The following is a 13472-nucleotide window of genomic DNA, read 5'->3' as shown; positions in this document are numbered from 1 at the left end:
GGTTTACACACTTCACAGCACTCACCAAATCACATACCCTCCCCAATGTCCATAATCCCACCCCCTTCTCCCAAACCCCCCCCCCCCCGGCAACCCTCTCCTCTTAATCTGTCACATGTCAATCTGGTTTTTAGTCCAGCTAGAAGAAATTTAAAGGGTAGAGTAAATTATACCTTCTCAACAGTGGCTTTGTTCATAGTGCCTCATAACCACTTCGTTAGGTCCAACTTTGATGCTATCTCCTTAGGGTATGTTTTGGAATTTTTTTTAAGATTTTATTTATTTATTTGACAGAGAAAGAGAGATCACAAGTAAGCAGAGAGGCAGGCAGAGAGAGGGGGGGAAGCAGACTCCTCGCTGAGCAGAGAGCTCAATGCAGGGCTCGATCCCAGGACCCTGAAATTATGACTTGAGCTAAAGGCAGAGATTTAACCCACTGAGCCACCCAGGTGCCCCTGTTTTGGGATTTTTAGAAAGCTATGTGGGAGATAATTCTTTGAATTCCTGAGGATATGGGAAAGACATAAGAATCCTTTCAAATAACTCTAAAAATTAGCCATTTCATAAATACCAACTATTTTAAGGATAAATTAACTGTTAAAATTCATACATAGAACAGATGTTCCTTAATGGCAGGGGAATATGATAACCATATTCCATTCTTCAGCTTACAAATAATGTTCCCACAGATGTTTTTGCAGTAAGTTCTGGCTCCAACCTAGTAGGTGTATGATCTTAGGCAAGTCACTTCTCTATTTCCTTATGTGTAAAATGAGGAATACAATACCTATCTCATAGGATTATTGTGAGAATTAATACATGTATTTGTTTTAGCACAATATTTAGAATATAGTTGTTAGAATTCAATGATACATTATTGTGAAGATTTAAAAAATGCAATTTTCCATGGTTTGGAAAGCTACGACTATGGAAAATAATGAGCCCATATCTAAGACAAATTAAAAAAAAAAAAAGCCAAAGTCACAGTAACAGAGAATAGAACAGGGATTACCAGAGGCTGAGTTTATATTGTACATTGTGTACATAAGGAACCAGATAAGTGACTTGTCTAAAGTCACACACTCATGACACCCTAGTGTTGGAGCCAATACTGTGGGATGTTGGGGTGAAGAAATAATTAAGAAAAAAAAATGGTACAGTGGTGGTTGCCAGGGGCCGGGGAGAGGGTTTCAATGGGTAGTTACTGGGGTTTTTTGTTTTGGTTTGGCTTTTTTAAAGATTTTTTTTTTTTTTTTTTTTTTTTTTGTCAGAGAGAAAGAGAGAGAGAGCACGCACAAGTACGGGGAGTTGCAGAGGGAGAAGCAGGCTCCGCACCAAGCAAGGAGCATAATATGGGACTTGATCTCAGGCCCTGGGATCATGACCTGAGCTAAAGGTAGCTACTTAACTAACCGAGCCACCCAGATGTCCCAGTGGGGAGTTAGTGTTTAATAGGTACAAAATTCTAGTTCTGAAAGATGAAAAGAGTTCTAGGGGCACCTGGATGGCTCAGTCAGTTGAGCATCTAACTCTTGATTTCAACTCAGTCATGATCTCAGGCTCATGAGATCAGGTCCCACCCTCAGTCTCTGCTCTCAGTGTGAAGTCTGCTTGGGGTTCTCTCTCTCTCCCTCTGCCTGCCCACCCACCACCCTCTCATTAATTAATTTTTTTTTTAATTTTTTATTTTTTATAAACATATAATGCATTATTATCCCCAGGGGTACAGGACTGTGAATCGCCAGGTTTACACAGTTCACAGCACTCACCATAGCACATACCCTCCCCAATGTCCATAATCCCAACCTCCTTCTCCCAAGCCCCCTCCCCCCAGCAACCCTCTGTTTTGTGAGATTAAGGTCGCTTATGGTTTGTCTCCCTCCCAATCCCATCTTGTTTCATTTCTTCTTCTCCTATCCCCTTAATTTTTAACTAATTATTTAATTACATCTTTTTTTAAGAGCTCTAGAGATGGATGGTGCTAATGGTTCACAGCAGTATGAATATATACCATATCACTAAACTGTACACTTAAAAAGTATATGTTATATATGTATTTTACCAAAATTTAAAAATTGGGGGAAAAAAAACCACACTGATGACAAGACGATAAGATGGATTCCTATAGCTCCCAGAAGTACACAGTAAAACTTCTTTTACTGAGATACAGAGGGAGAAGCAGTCCTTTATTATTTTCCTGAACTTGTTTTGTCCAGGAAGCTTAGCAGTGGAAACAGACACTCACAACTTGGGGAATTCACTTCCACTATTAGTAAGAGCATGACAGCTACTCTGTGTCATCAAAACATCAATTGGCAAAACATCACTGAATTATAAAGATAATTGGACACTTTGAAGTTAGGGTCATTAAGTTCATATTTGAACCATAAATAGCAAAATATAATGGGTCTCTATTAAATAAGGAAAGCAAATGGTCTTTCACGAGTACCTGAGCACCTAAAAAAAAAGTGTCTAGGGAACTTGGTAAACTATCAGTGTCATTTCAGAAAAAATAAACACAAACAAGGAAATGATCATGTGTCCTGGGGGTCATCAGCAGCTGGCCAGGGTATATAAAGGGCCAAGAGTAGGACAAAGATATTCACACCTGACAACACCCAAATCCTCTCACCAGTCCAACCCTAACCAACCCCAGATATCACCATGTCCGGATCCTGCTGCGGCTCCACCTGCTCCTCCTCGGGCTGTGGAGGAGGTTGCTGCCAGCCCTGCTGCCAGCCCTGCTGCTGCCGCGACCCCTGCTGCTGCCGCCCTGTGTCCTGCCAGACCACCGTGTGCCGCCCCGTGACCTGCACCTGCCGCTGCACTCGCCCCATCTGTGAGCCCTGCCGCCGCCCCGTCTGCTGTGACCCCTGCGGCGTGCAGGAGGGCTGCTGCCGCCCCATCAGCTGCTGCCCCACGTCCTGCACGGCCGTGGTCTGCCGCCCCTGCTGCTGGACCTCCACCTGCTGCCAGCCCATCTCTGTGCAGGCGCCCTGCTGCCGCCCCCCCTGCTGCCAGCCTGCTCCCTGCCGCACCACCTGTAGGACCTCCCCTTGCTGCTGAGCAGTGCATCAATTACTGATGGTCCCCAGTAGAAGATGGGGTCCATCCATCCTGTTCTTCATGAAAGAACAGCACGCCTTTTCTGAGAAGTCCGTCTTGCATCTCTTCACCCTAGCTTGGAGTAGGCGCTGAACCCCTTTTTCAGTCTGACTACTCATGAAGAGTACCCTGTCCTCCCAGGAACCCTGTCTAACTCCTCAATCATGTCATCTGCTTCCTAATAAACTTAGTATTTCCAGCATAGAAATCATGGTCTTTGTGATACTTTCTTTTAGTAGGTTCTGTCTGTTTTGTCCACAGATATTCAAAGCAAGATGCAGAATAATCCTCTCAACTTGTTCTCTAAAATAACCCGTCTGGGTAGTTTCCTTATTATCCTTGTAAGTGGAATTTATAAGGCACAGTAACCAAGTGAGAAAGGTGGACACAGCTAAATCTTCATCACACAGAGAGAGTCAGATGTGCTCACAGTCCAGACATGCCAAACATCTGGGAAATGTCCTTGAACAATACCCGGTAAGGAGGCTGCATCTAGGCTGATGAGGGTTCAGTCACTGATCTGATACCTGTTGGCAAGCTTAGAAAACCCAGTGTGTTAGAGGTGGAAAGAACCTCAGGCAACATCTGGTCAAACACATTTGTGAAGCTGGAGAGCAATGACTAATGAAAGATAGAGTAAGTTTCTTATTAATATAATCACTGATGTCCATTAAAGTTCCAGGAGACCATATGCCCCCTGACATTAAGCCCTTAAAAGTCAAACACTTCCTCTCAGTATGGTAGGAGACATGTTCTTCTGCCCAGAGTAACTCTTTGGTCTTTTATAGACAAGAATAACTGTGGTTTCGGATAATTCCTTTCTATGTGTTACAGATCTGGTAGTCATTTTGAGTGTTATTCAGGGTGTCAAGTCTTGTGGGTACTGAATCGACATTGGCTCTCAAGGCTTCTCACCTTTATGCTCAGGAACTGGGCAGTAATGGCATTTTCCAAGTAAACTAATCAATCACTGTCAGTCTACACATTGTTAAATATCTACTATGAACAAGACACTGAGCTGACCACACTGAGAGAATATGAAAGAATAAAGAGAGCTCTTGCTTCAAAGAAGTTACAATGTATTTAGGGAGATGAAGTATAAATAAGAAAAAAAGTCAAATAGTACATACTGCAAGCAATATAAATATAGAAGAAATGTCAAGTAGTTAAAAATAGTTGAAGATTGTAAACATGTACAATTATCTTGTCATTTTTAAGTCAGAAATAAACAAGCTGTAACATAGTCAACTATTCTGTAAGGAAAATATATTCTGCATGTTTATGTATATTTATGCCTAAAAAATTATCTAAAACATGATGCAACAAAATCTAAGAGTAACTGGGGATAATACTCAGTTTCTTCTTTGTAATTTTTATTTACATAATTTTAAAATGAACATATATTTTCATGTACTATCTAAAACCTGTATCTATTTTGGGAAAAATATTTGAACCTTTCTCATGATTATGCTCTGCTTTTAAAAACCTACCTATCAGAGTCTAAATGGATGTAAAGCAGATAATTAGCAAATATTTGTACTCAGAAGTATTTTATTATATATAGAAGAGAATATCACTATGGTATATATGATGGACTTTCTGATACCTTTAAACTGATCAAATTATTAAACACTGATTTGCATTTTAACTCTTTGGGATCATCTCAACTGCTTAAATAAGGTGTGTAATTTGATATATCCCAATTAAAATTTGTTTCAATTGTTAGCAGTTTTAAATTACAGGTATAATTATTTTTGTCCATTTGAATAGACAATTGAGAATTAAGACATAATATTGTCATAAGACAATATTTTCCATGTTAAAATTTGATCATACTGTTACTTTAAATGATAGTGTTAAATAAAGTCCTAGCATTAGTAATACAAAATATGTTTGCCCTTCACCAGGAATCTGTCTAAATCAGCTGTAAGGCTTTTTTTAATGGAAGTTTTTCTAAGAGCTCACTCTGTGTTGCATGGACTGTGGGGTTCTCAGTACATTTCAGGCCACTATCCACAATTCTGACACATATTCTTCTTATAGGTTTTACAACAATAACCTAACTCCCCTTTGAGTAACTGGTGTTAAAAACACGGAGCTCTATATCTTCCTTCCAGGCATTTTTATTTTACTTCATTATTACTTCATTTATTTATTTAATTATTAATGAGACTCTCCAATAGGTTATCTTATTTAGTGTATATTCTGTGGTAACTGAATAGAGTGGTAACTGAAAGAGTGGGCCATTTGCCATATCAAATATGCTCACCTTTATTCTAAATTCAAAAGCTAGAGGTTATAAAGGCACCACATATTCACTTAATAAACATAAGACAGTTGCTAAGTGCCAGGCACTGTTCTGAGCCAGTGACAAATAATAGCTTATTTACTGTCACAACAACCTGGGTGTGCCCTATCATTAACCTTCATGGCCCAAGGACACGCAGCCAATAAGTGGCCAAGTTTTCAGTGAAGGTTACCTAGTTTTAGGATGAGCGGCATTAAAAAACGCTCTGTGGCTTGCCACCAATGTCAAATCACAGAGTTCTGTGGCACAAATTACTGAAATTGGACCCATATTTTCTCTGCCTACACATGAAGCTTGAATATGGGCTGGGGATGAGGATCTTAGACTAACACTAAAACTGCTTTCTGAGAGACTCACGGACTTTCTGTGGATCTTTACAAAGGAGAAAGAAAAAATCTCTTTGGAATGATTTTGGATCACAAGTGTTCAGAGTAGAGATATTAGTCTTGTTAACTTAAAGTTTTATGTATCCTTGAAAGGCTCCCTTTACATAAAATGTGATCATGAAAACCCCCAACAATATGAAAAACTGATGAGACAATGTGTATTGAAAAGAGCACAGGCAACAAAAACAAAACAAAAAAAAAAAAATCAGTAAGTGGGACTACAAATAACAAATAAAAACAAAAAGCAAAACAAACAAAAAAAAAACCAATTTGATTGAAAAATGGGCACAGGACCTGAATAGACATTTTCCCAAAGAAGACATACAGAGGCCAACAAGGTGCCCAACATCAGTAATTATCAGGGAAATGCAAATCAAAACCACAATGAGATATCATCATACCTGTTAGAACAACTAGTATAACAAGATCTAACAAATGCTAGTGAGGATGTGGAGAAAAAGGAACCTTCCTTGGTGTACTGTTGGTGAGAATATAAACTGGTGAAACTACTATGGAAAATGGTATGGAGAATCCTCAAAAAATTAAAAACAGAACTAACATATGACCCAGGCAATCCCACTTCTGGGTGTATATCTGAAGGAAACAAAATCATGGCCTCAAAGAGGTTCTGTACTCCCATGTTCATTACAGCATTGTTCACAAGAGCTAAGGCATTAAAGCAATCTAAATGTCAAATGATAGATGAATGCATATAGAAAATTAGATATATGTATACACACACACATATGGCATATATATGAACAATATATATATGATGTGTGTGTATATTCCAAGTCTTAGAATAACTGTGTTTTTTAAAATATTTTATTTATTTATTTGACAGACAGTGATCACAAGTAGGCAGAGAGGCAGGCAGAGAGAGAGTGAAGCAGTGAATTGGAAGAAATCGGAGCTGAAGATGCAACATGAGGGACTGTGGACTCTGAGAAACAAACTGAGCATTTTGGAAAGAAGGGGGATGGGGGGATAGGTGAGCCTGGTGGTAGATATTAAGGAGGGCATGTATTGCATGCATGGAGCACTGGGTGTGGTGCATAAACAATGAATCTTGGAACACTGAAAAAATAAAATTTAATTAAAAAAAAAAACACAATACTATGCTGTACATTTGAAAGTTGCTGTGAGAGTTAAGCTTTAATCTTTTCACCATAAAAACAATAACAACAAAAACCATAAAAACAATAACAAAAACAAAAATCAATAACAAAATGATAATTATATAGGGTACAGTGAAGGATGTGTTGACCAACTCTATCATGGTAAGCATCTTTCAATATATACATGCATGAAATCACCCCAATGTACACTTTAAGCTTAAAAAATGTTATATATCACTTATATCTCAATAAAGCTGGGGAAAAGAAAAAAAAAACAAGAAAGAGTAGAATACATGAGGTTTTTTTTTTTTTAAGATTTTATTTATTTATTTGACAGAGATCACAAGTAGGCAGAGAGACAGGCAGAGAGAGAGGAGGAAGCAGGCTCCCCGCGGAGCAGAGAGCCCGATGTGGGGCTCGATCCCAGGACGCTGGGATCACGACCTGAGCCGAAGGCAGAGGCTTTAACCCACTGAGCCACCCAGGCGCCCCGAATACATGAGTTTTTATCTTGGCCCTGGTTGCTGCTTTGGAAGAAAGTTAAGTGTGTCTGTGGACAAGAGAAAGAACATGAAATGTGAGAGAATCAAAGGTCTTCATTGATGAGACCACACTTCATTTATCCCTCTTATGTTTCCCCAAGTATGACTATATGTTCAGTCAGTTTACATTCCTTCTGAAGTTTTAGAATTATGTTTAAAATTTCATTGGGTGGGGGGGGTGCCTGGGTGGCTCAGTTGGCTAAGCAACCGCCTTAGGCTCAGGTCACGGTCCCGGAGTCCCGGGATCGAGTCCCGCATCAGGCTCCCAGCTCCGAGGGGAGTCTGCTTCTCCCTCTGACCTTCTCACCTCTCATGCTCTCTCTCACATAAATAAATAAAAATCTTTAAAATTTCATTGGGGGATCTTTAGCTCCTGGGGCTTGAGGCACTTTCTTTTGATTGATGGGAATGATCCTAAAGTGACCAAAAGTCCTTGTCTGGTGAATAATAAAAGGGGGAAAGCTACAAAGTAATGAGACTTCTACCCCCATGTAACTCCCCAAGGGCCTCTAACAAAACTTCCCTAAGAAGCAGTATCATCACAGAACACCTGTGCAGCCTCCTACATGCCTCCTCTGATCAATGTATTATCTATGTCTGCAATTCTGATTTAAAACCTCCATCTTACCACTTAGTCATACAGTGCCTATGTCAAGGATATTAAGAAAAAAAATTCTTGTTACACAATTCTCTATCATAGATATAAGAAAGCCAAATATTAAAAAAAGTCACATCTCAGAAATAAATATCAACATTCTGTGGTTGATATTCAACATTCAACAGTCGCTCAAACTTGAACTAGAGAAAAGAAGGGGAAAAAATGAAATGCAACTATGGATATTTTATTTCAATAACTTAACTGACTTACAAAAGTAACCTTTTATCTTTCCCATACAAATTATCTGAACTGCTGTCTTATTCAAGGTATATGCATTCTATTGTATCAAGTGATATGTCAATAAACTTCCAAGGAGTCCAGACCCAAGGACATGTCCAATACCTGTCTGACTCACATGCAGGTTTCTCAGGGCATCTCCTGGGGGTCAAGTCAGGATCCAGTCACTGATCTAGAGAGCCCTACATGTTTCTTTTAAAATTTGCAGTTCCTTTAGGGCCATTTTCCCCAACATTCATCAGGTGCTACCTACCCAACATAAATATTAAGAGCTGTTATTATCTCAAATGACTATGAGTATTTAGATTTTGATGATGAACAGCATGAATAGATCCATATTTAGGAAAGCAACAAGAATTCTCTAATGAGATCGTGAGTATGTCACAAGCAATGCAATCATTAGTCAAAACAAAATTCTACTTAATTAGCCAAAAGATAAATGGGGTGGGGGGTGTCATCAGCAGCTGGCCAGGATATATAAAGGGCCCAGAGTAGGACAGAGACATTCACACCGGACAACACCCAAATCCTCTCATCAGTCCAACCCTAACCAACCCCAGACATCACCATGTCCGGCTCCTGCTGCGGCTCCACCTGCTCCTCCTCAGGCTGTGGGGGAGGCTGCTGCCAGCCCTGCTGCCAGCCCTGCTGCTGCCGCGACCCCTGCTGCTGCCGCCCTGTGTCCTGCCAGACCACCGTGTGCCGCCCCGTGACCTGCACCTGCCGCTGCACTCGCCCCATCTGTGAGCCCTGCCGCCGCCCCGTCTGCTGTGACCCCTGCGGCGTGCAGGAGGGCTGCTGCCGCCCCATCAGCTGCTGCCCCACGTCCTGCACGGCCGTGGTCTGCCGCCCCTGCTGCTGGACCTCCACCTGCTGCCAGCCCATCTCTGTGCAGGCGCCCTGCTGCCGCCCCCCCTGCTGCCAGCCTGCTCCCTGCCGCACCACCTGCAGGACCTCCCCCTGCTGCTGAGAAGTATACTGACCATCTAGAACAAGCAATCAACCTTCTGAAAAAAAAAAGCCATATTCTCATCTCTACCTACCAAACCTCCTGCCCTGAACCATCAAAATCCAAGCCAACCAGATGATGAATGGAAATCCAGGCTCATCTCTTAAGACTTGGACTGTTCTCAAGTCTTTGTAACAGTATCAACTCCCTTCTTCCCACTGTAGATCTTGGGTCTTGTGGCATGCTTGTTTTCTAATAAACTTCTCTTCTTTGGCCTAGCAAATTACTTATTCATTCTAATTCTTTTCATTAAATTTAAATAAAAAATGTACTGATTGCCTAACATTGGCAAATCACAGGCTAGATGGTATACAACAGCAATTAAACTTGAGTTAAAAATGTGCCCCTCTTTTAAAAACTTCTAGGGAGAGAAATGAAAGTCATAATAATGCAAGTAAAAATTAGAAAATGAAAAAAAAAGTACAACACACTTTGGTGTCAACAGAGAAATCACTATTGATTGGGGAGAACAAGGACTGAAAAGGGAACTAGCATTGTATATGGGTTAAGATTTTGGCATGCAGATCTAAGGGCAGATGGCATTCTCAACACTGGTAACAGTGTGCACAAATGTATAGAGAGAAGGATTGTTCAGAGGATAGTTTGGCTGGGAACACTGGACATAAGTAGAATGAGCAGAGAGCAGAGAGCCCAAAGGCATAATGGAAGATAGATTTGGAAAATGTGTGTGCTTTGAATACTAACCAAAGGAGTATGCCCTTAATGCAATAATTTCAAAGGACCTGTTGAAAGCCGTGGGGAAAGAGAATGGCAGACAGGCATTGGGTAACAGGATGATTCTTATGGCAGCTGCTTATCAAAAAAGAACTCCAAAGTCTGGACATATTACGGCTTTACAGAAACAAATTAAGAGGCCATTGTACTGGTCCAAGTGATACACAGTAAGAACTGAACTAAGATGATAGCCACAGAATAAAGAAGACACAAAGAATATGGCAGACATAGAAACCCAAGGTATGTTACCTAATATGAATGTGGGAAACAAGAAACAATTAAAAATCAAATGTGTTACTGCGGGTCTAGAGAAAACCCTTCTGGCCAGAAGACACTTAAAAGAATCTGAAATATTCATGCTTATTTACTATGTAATTAAAGTTACTACTCCATAACATTTCTGCTCACTACTAATATTTCTATTCCTGAGCTATTATAAAGTATTTCTTTTTTTAAAGTATTTTCTTAATAGGAGACAAAGAGTTTTAATAATTTATTGATCCTGAAAAACAGCATGATATAAAATAAAATGAACTGATACAGGAGGGAGAGGTAGGAGTTTTATACCCAGCTCTTCTGTTGTGTGCTGTGTGAATAAAGTAAGTCACTAACCTCTCCAAAATGCAGTCACTCCTGGACTCAGTAGTATACTAACATCAGCTGATGCCAAGAGGAAATTAAAAGTAGTCTGTACCACAACATCAGTGTTACAACTTAAAACTATGAGAATGGATGATAATATATTTGACTCTTTCCCTTGATTCATCCCTCCTATCAATACTACAATGATTTGTACACTAGAGCAAGATATGAAACAGATTGAATCTTGTTTTCTTTTTTTTTAAGATTTTATTTATTTGACAGAGAGATCACTAGTAGGCAGAGAGGCAGGCAGAGAGAGGAGGGGAAGCAGGCTCCCCACTGAGCAGAGATCCCCATGTGGGGCTCCATCCCAGGATCCTGAGATCATGACTTGAGCTGAAGGCAGAGGCTTAACCCACTGAGCCACCCAGGCACCCCTAGAAAGTATTTCTTAAAGGTGGGATTTTCATTTTATGTAACTATACCATGTGTCCTGTGAAATGATATTAGGCCAAAGAGCATGACAATTGATTTTATGAGGGGGAATCAATAAAAGAAAAAGCAGGAGTTAGGAGATAATTTTTCTGGATTACAGTGTATATAAGGCAGGGTAGGAAATGAATGATCAAATATCATTCAATAGACATAAGTGCAAAGAGATTAAATATCCTTATACTTAAGATATAAGTGTAAAGGGATTGATGTTGTGGAATGGACCACTTTTAATTTTCTCTGAGCTTCAAAAAATTCAAAAAATACCATCTAGATAATCTACATAGCAGTGATTTTTATTACCTTTCATAGAGAAATACAAATTATACTTGAAATTTTGTGTGATACTTTCCTAATTATTGGCTATGAATTTTAACCTTTTAAATTCATGCTAATAAAATATCCACAATAAATTGGAACGGAACCATTTTTGTTCTACAGATCTTCCTCAGTGATATATTCTGATGTCTAAATGTGTGAAGTTCAGGAGAGATCATGGGAATTGGAGAGATCCAGTTTCTGGAAAAATCTATGAATTTCTATGAATGTGAAGTTTATCAGAGTTTTTATCTGGCTGACTGTAGGGACTATAATCTTATTAATCAAAAAATACAAAGACATAAAAGACAATCAGTTGTTAATAATTTTTCTCTGGAAACTTGAGTCTGGTGAATATGACCCTAAAAATTCACATTATCTTATGAGTGAGAGTCACTTTGTCAGGTGATATGATTGTAAATGCAGAATGGAAGCTGAGACTTGAGGAGAAATTATAGCATTGTTTGGAAATGAAACAACATTTCTACCAAGGACAAAAACATTTAGTGAGCATTAGCTGAGCAATAAGGAAAAACCAATCTGAAATGCATTTAAAATAACTCAATATTTGAACAATCAAAGGACTCTGGAAAAGCTTGTTTAAAGAGTAACAAGATAAAAATGCTGCCCATCACAAACACAGGAACTGGCCAAGACCTATAAAAGGCCCAAGTGAAATAAGCAGTTCTAACCCAGAAACTCCACCAAGCAAACCAACTCTCAGCCGAGTTCCTGACATGGCCTGCTGCTCCACTAGCTTCTGTGGATTTCCCACCTGCACCACCAGTGGGAACTGTGGCTCCAGCTGCTGCCAGCCCAGCTGTTGCCAGACCAGCTGCTGCCAGCCCAGCTGTTGCCAGACCAGCTGCTCCCAGCCTAGCTGCTGCCAGCCAACCTGCTGCCAGACCAGCTGTTGCCAGCCAACCTGCTGCCAGACCAGCTGCTGCCAGCCCAGCTGCTGTGGGACCAGCTGTGGCACTGGTGGTGGCCAGGAGGGTGGCTGCGGAGCTGTGAGCTGCCGAGTCAGGTGGTGCCGCCCTGACTGCCGCGTGGAGGACACCTGCCTGCCCCCCTGCTGCGTGGTGAGCTGCACGCCCCCAACCTGCTGCCAGCTGCACCATGCCCAGGCCCCCTGCTGCCGCCCATCCTACTGTGGACAGTCCTGCTGCCGCCCAGCCTGCTGCTGCTACTGCTGCCAGCCCAGCTGCTGCCAGCCCACCTGCTGTGAGCCAACCTGCTGAAGACCTTCTAAAGGAATCCTGAGAAACTGGCACTTCAAAATGAGCCAATGTAGAGTCCCAACAAACTTCTGAGCTCCAATACTCATAACCCAGCTTGCGAACTTTTGTCACATGGCTATATAATTTTCATGAAATGTGAATTTATAATCAAAAACCAAAAATATTTCATAAACCTGGATATGAATAGAAGTCCAGAGGTTAAGAGGAATATGTAAAACTTTACTATAAATATCATCTGAAATAGTTCAAAGCTCATTAGATTTGGGATTTAATAAAATTTTATTCTTCAGTGATGAAGTCATGGTTGGAGCTTTCTTTTCATTGGAATTTTTTATTGCTATTGGGGTACTTGGATTTCTCAAAATCGTACTCACTATGGTATGGCAGTATGGTTGGTCTTTATTTTTGTCCTTTTATAAAGGTCTTTAAAAGACGGTTTTCCTTTGTTTTAACATTAAGTGGCCCAATACTCTGCAGCCAAAATGTATGATTAAAAGAATCTATCAGTATTTAGAAATTATTTTCCAAGGTCCTCACATGTGCAACTGGTGGGCTAGGTGTTCCAGAAGATCAGCTTTAAGAAAAGGAATTTTTATGTCATTTAGCTTCTTGAGGTGTTGCCAAATCTATTCATTTCATTCACATATGACTCTGTGTACAATTCTTTGAATTACCAAGGATATAAATGGGTAATACATAATCGGAAAGACAATAAACACAAGATTTCAAAATATCAGCATA

General features: G+C 40.3%; 3 protein-coding genes across 3 annotated transcripts; all 3 read left to right on the top strand.

Annotated features, from left to right (window-relative positions):
* Positions 1-2630: 2630 nt before the first annotated feature.
* On the top strand, positions 2631-3298 carry LOC101675452 (keratin-associated protein 2-3). The gene has a single exon (XM_004764570.3). It carries the CDS (start codon positions 2665-2667, stop codon positions 3064-3066), a length of 402 nt encoding a protein of 133 aa, XP_004764627.1. The 5' UTR covers positions 2631-2664; the 3' UTR covers positions 3067-3298.
* A 5583-nt stretch (positions 3299-8881) lies between these two features.
* LOC123392266 (keratin-associated protein 2-3) lies at positions 8882-9569 on the top strand. The gene has a single exon (XM_045080657.1). It carries the CDS (start codon positions 8923-8925, stop codon positions 9322-9324), a length of 402 nt encoding a protein of 133 aa, XP_044936592.1. The 5' UTR covers positions 8882-8922; the 3' UTR covers positions 9325-9569.
* A 2658-nt stretch (positions 9570-12227) lies between these two features.
* Positions 12228-12731, top strand: LOC101678807 (keratin-associated protein 1-3-like). Its single transcript, XM_013062501.2, has one exon. The coding sequence runs from the start codon at positions 12228-12230 to the stop codon at positions 12729-12731; it is 504 nt and encodes a 167-aa protein (XP_012917955.2).
* The last annotated feature ends 741 nt before the right edge of the window (positions 12732-13472 follow it).

This window comes from Mustela putorius, unplaced genomic scaffold (assembly GCF_011764305.1).
Source record: "Mustela putorius furo isolate JIRA1106 unplaced genomic scaffold, ASM1176430v1.1 tig00000487_pilon_pilon_pilon, whole genome shotgun sequence".
Taxonomy (NCBI): Eukaryota; Metazoa; Chordata; class Mammalia; order Carnivora; family Mustelidae; genus Mustela; species Mustela putorius.
The sequence above is the reverse complement of the archived record's forward strand: the minus strand, read 5'-3'. Positions and strand labels throughout refer to the sequence as shown.

Excerpts from the sequence above, each read along its gene's own strand:
- LOC101678807 (XM_013062501.2), top strand. The coding sequence starts at position 12,228 with ATGGCCTGCTGCTCCACTAGCTTCTGTGGATTTCCCACCTGCACCACC.
- LOC123392266 (XM_045080657.1), top strand. The coding sequence starts at position 8,923 with ATGTCCGGCTCCTGCTGCGGCTCCACCTGCTCCTCCTCAGGCTGTGGG.
- LOC101675452 (XM_004764570.3), top strand. The coding sequence starts at position 2,665 with ATGTCCGGATCCTGCTGCGGCTCCACCTGCTCCTCCTCGGGCTGTGGA.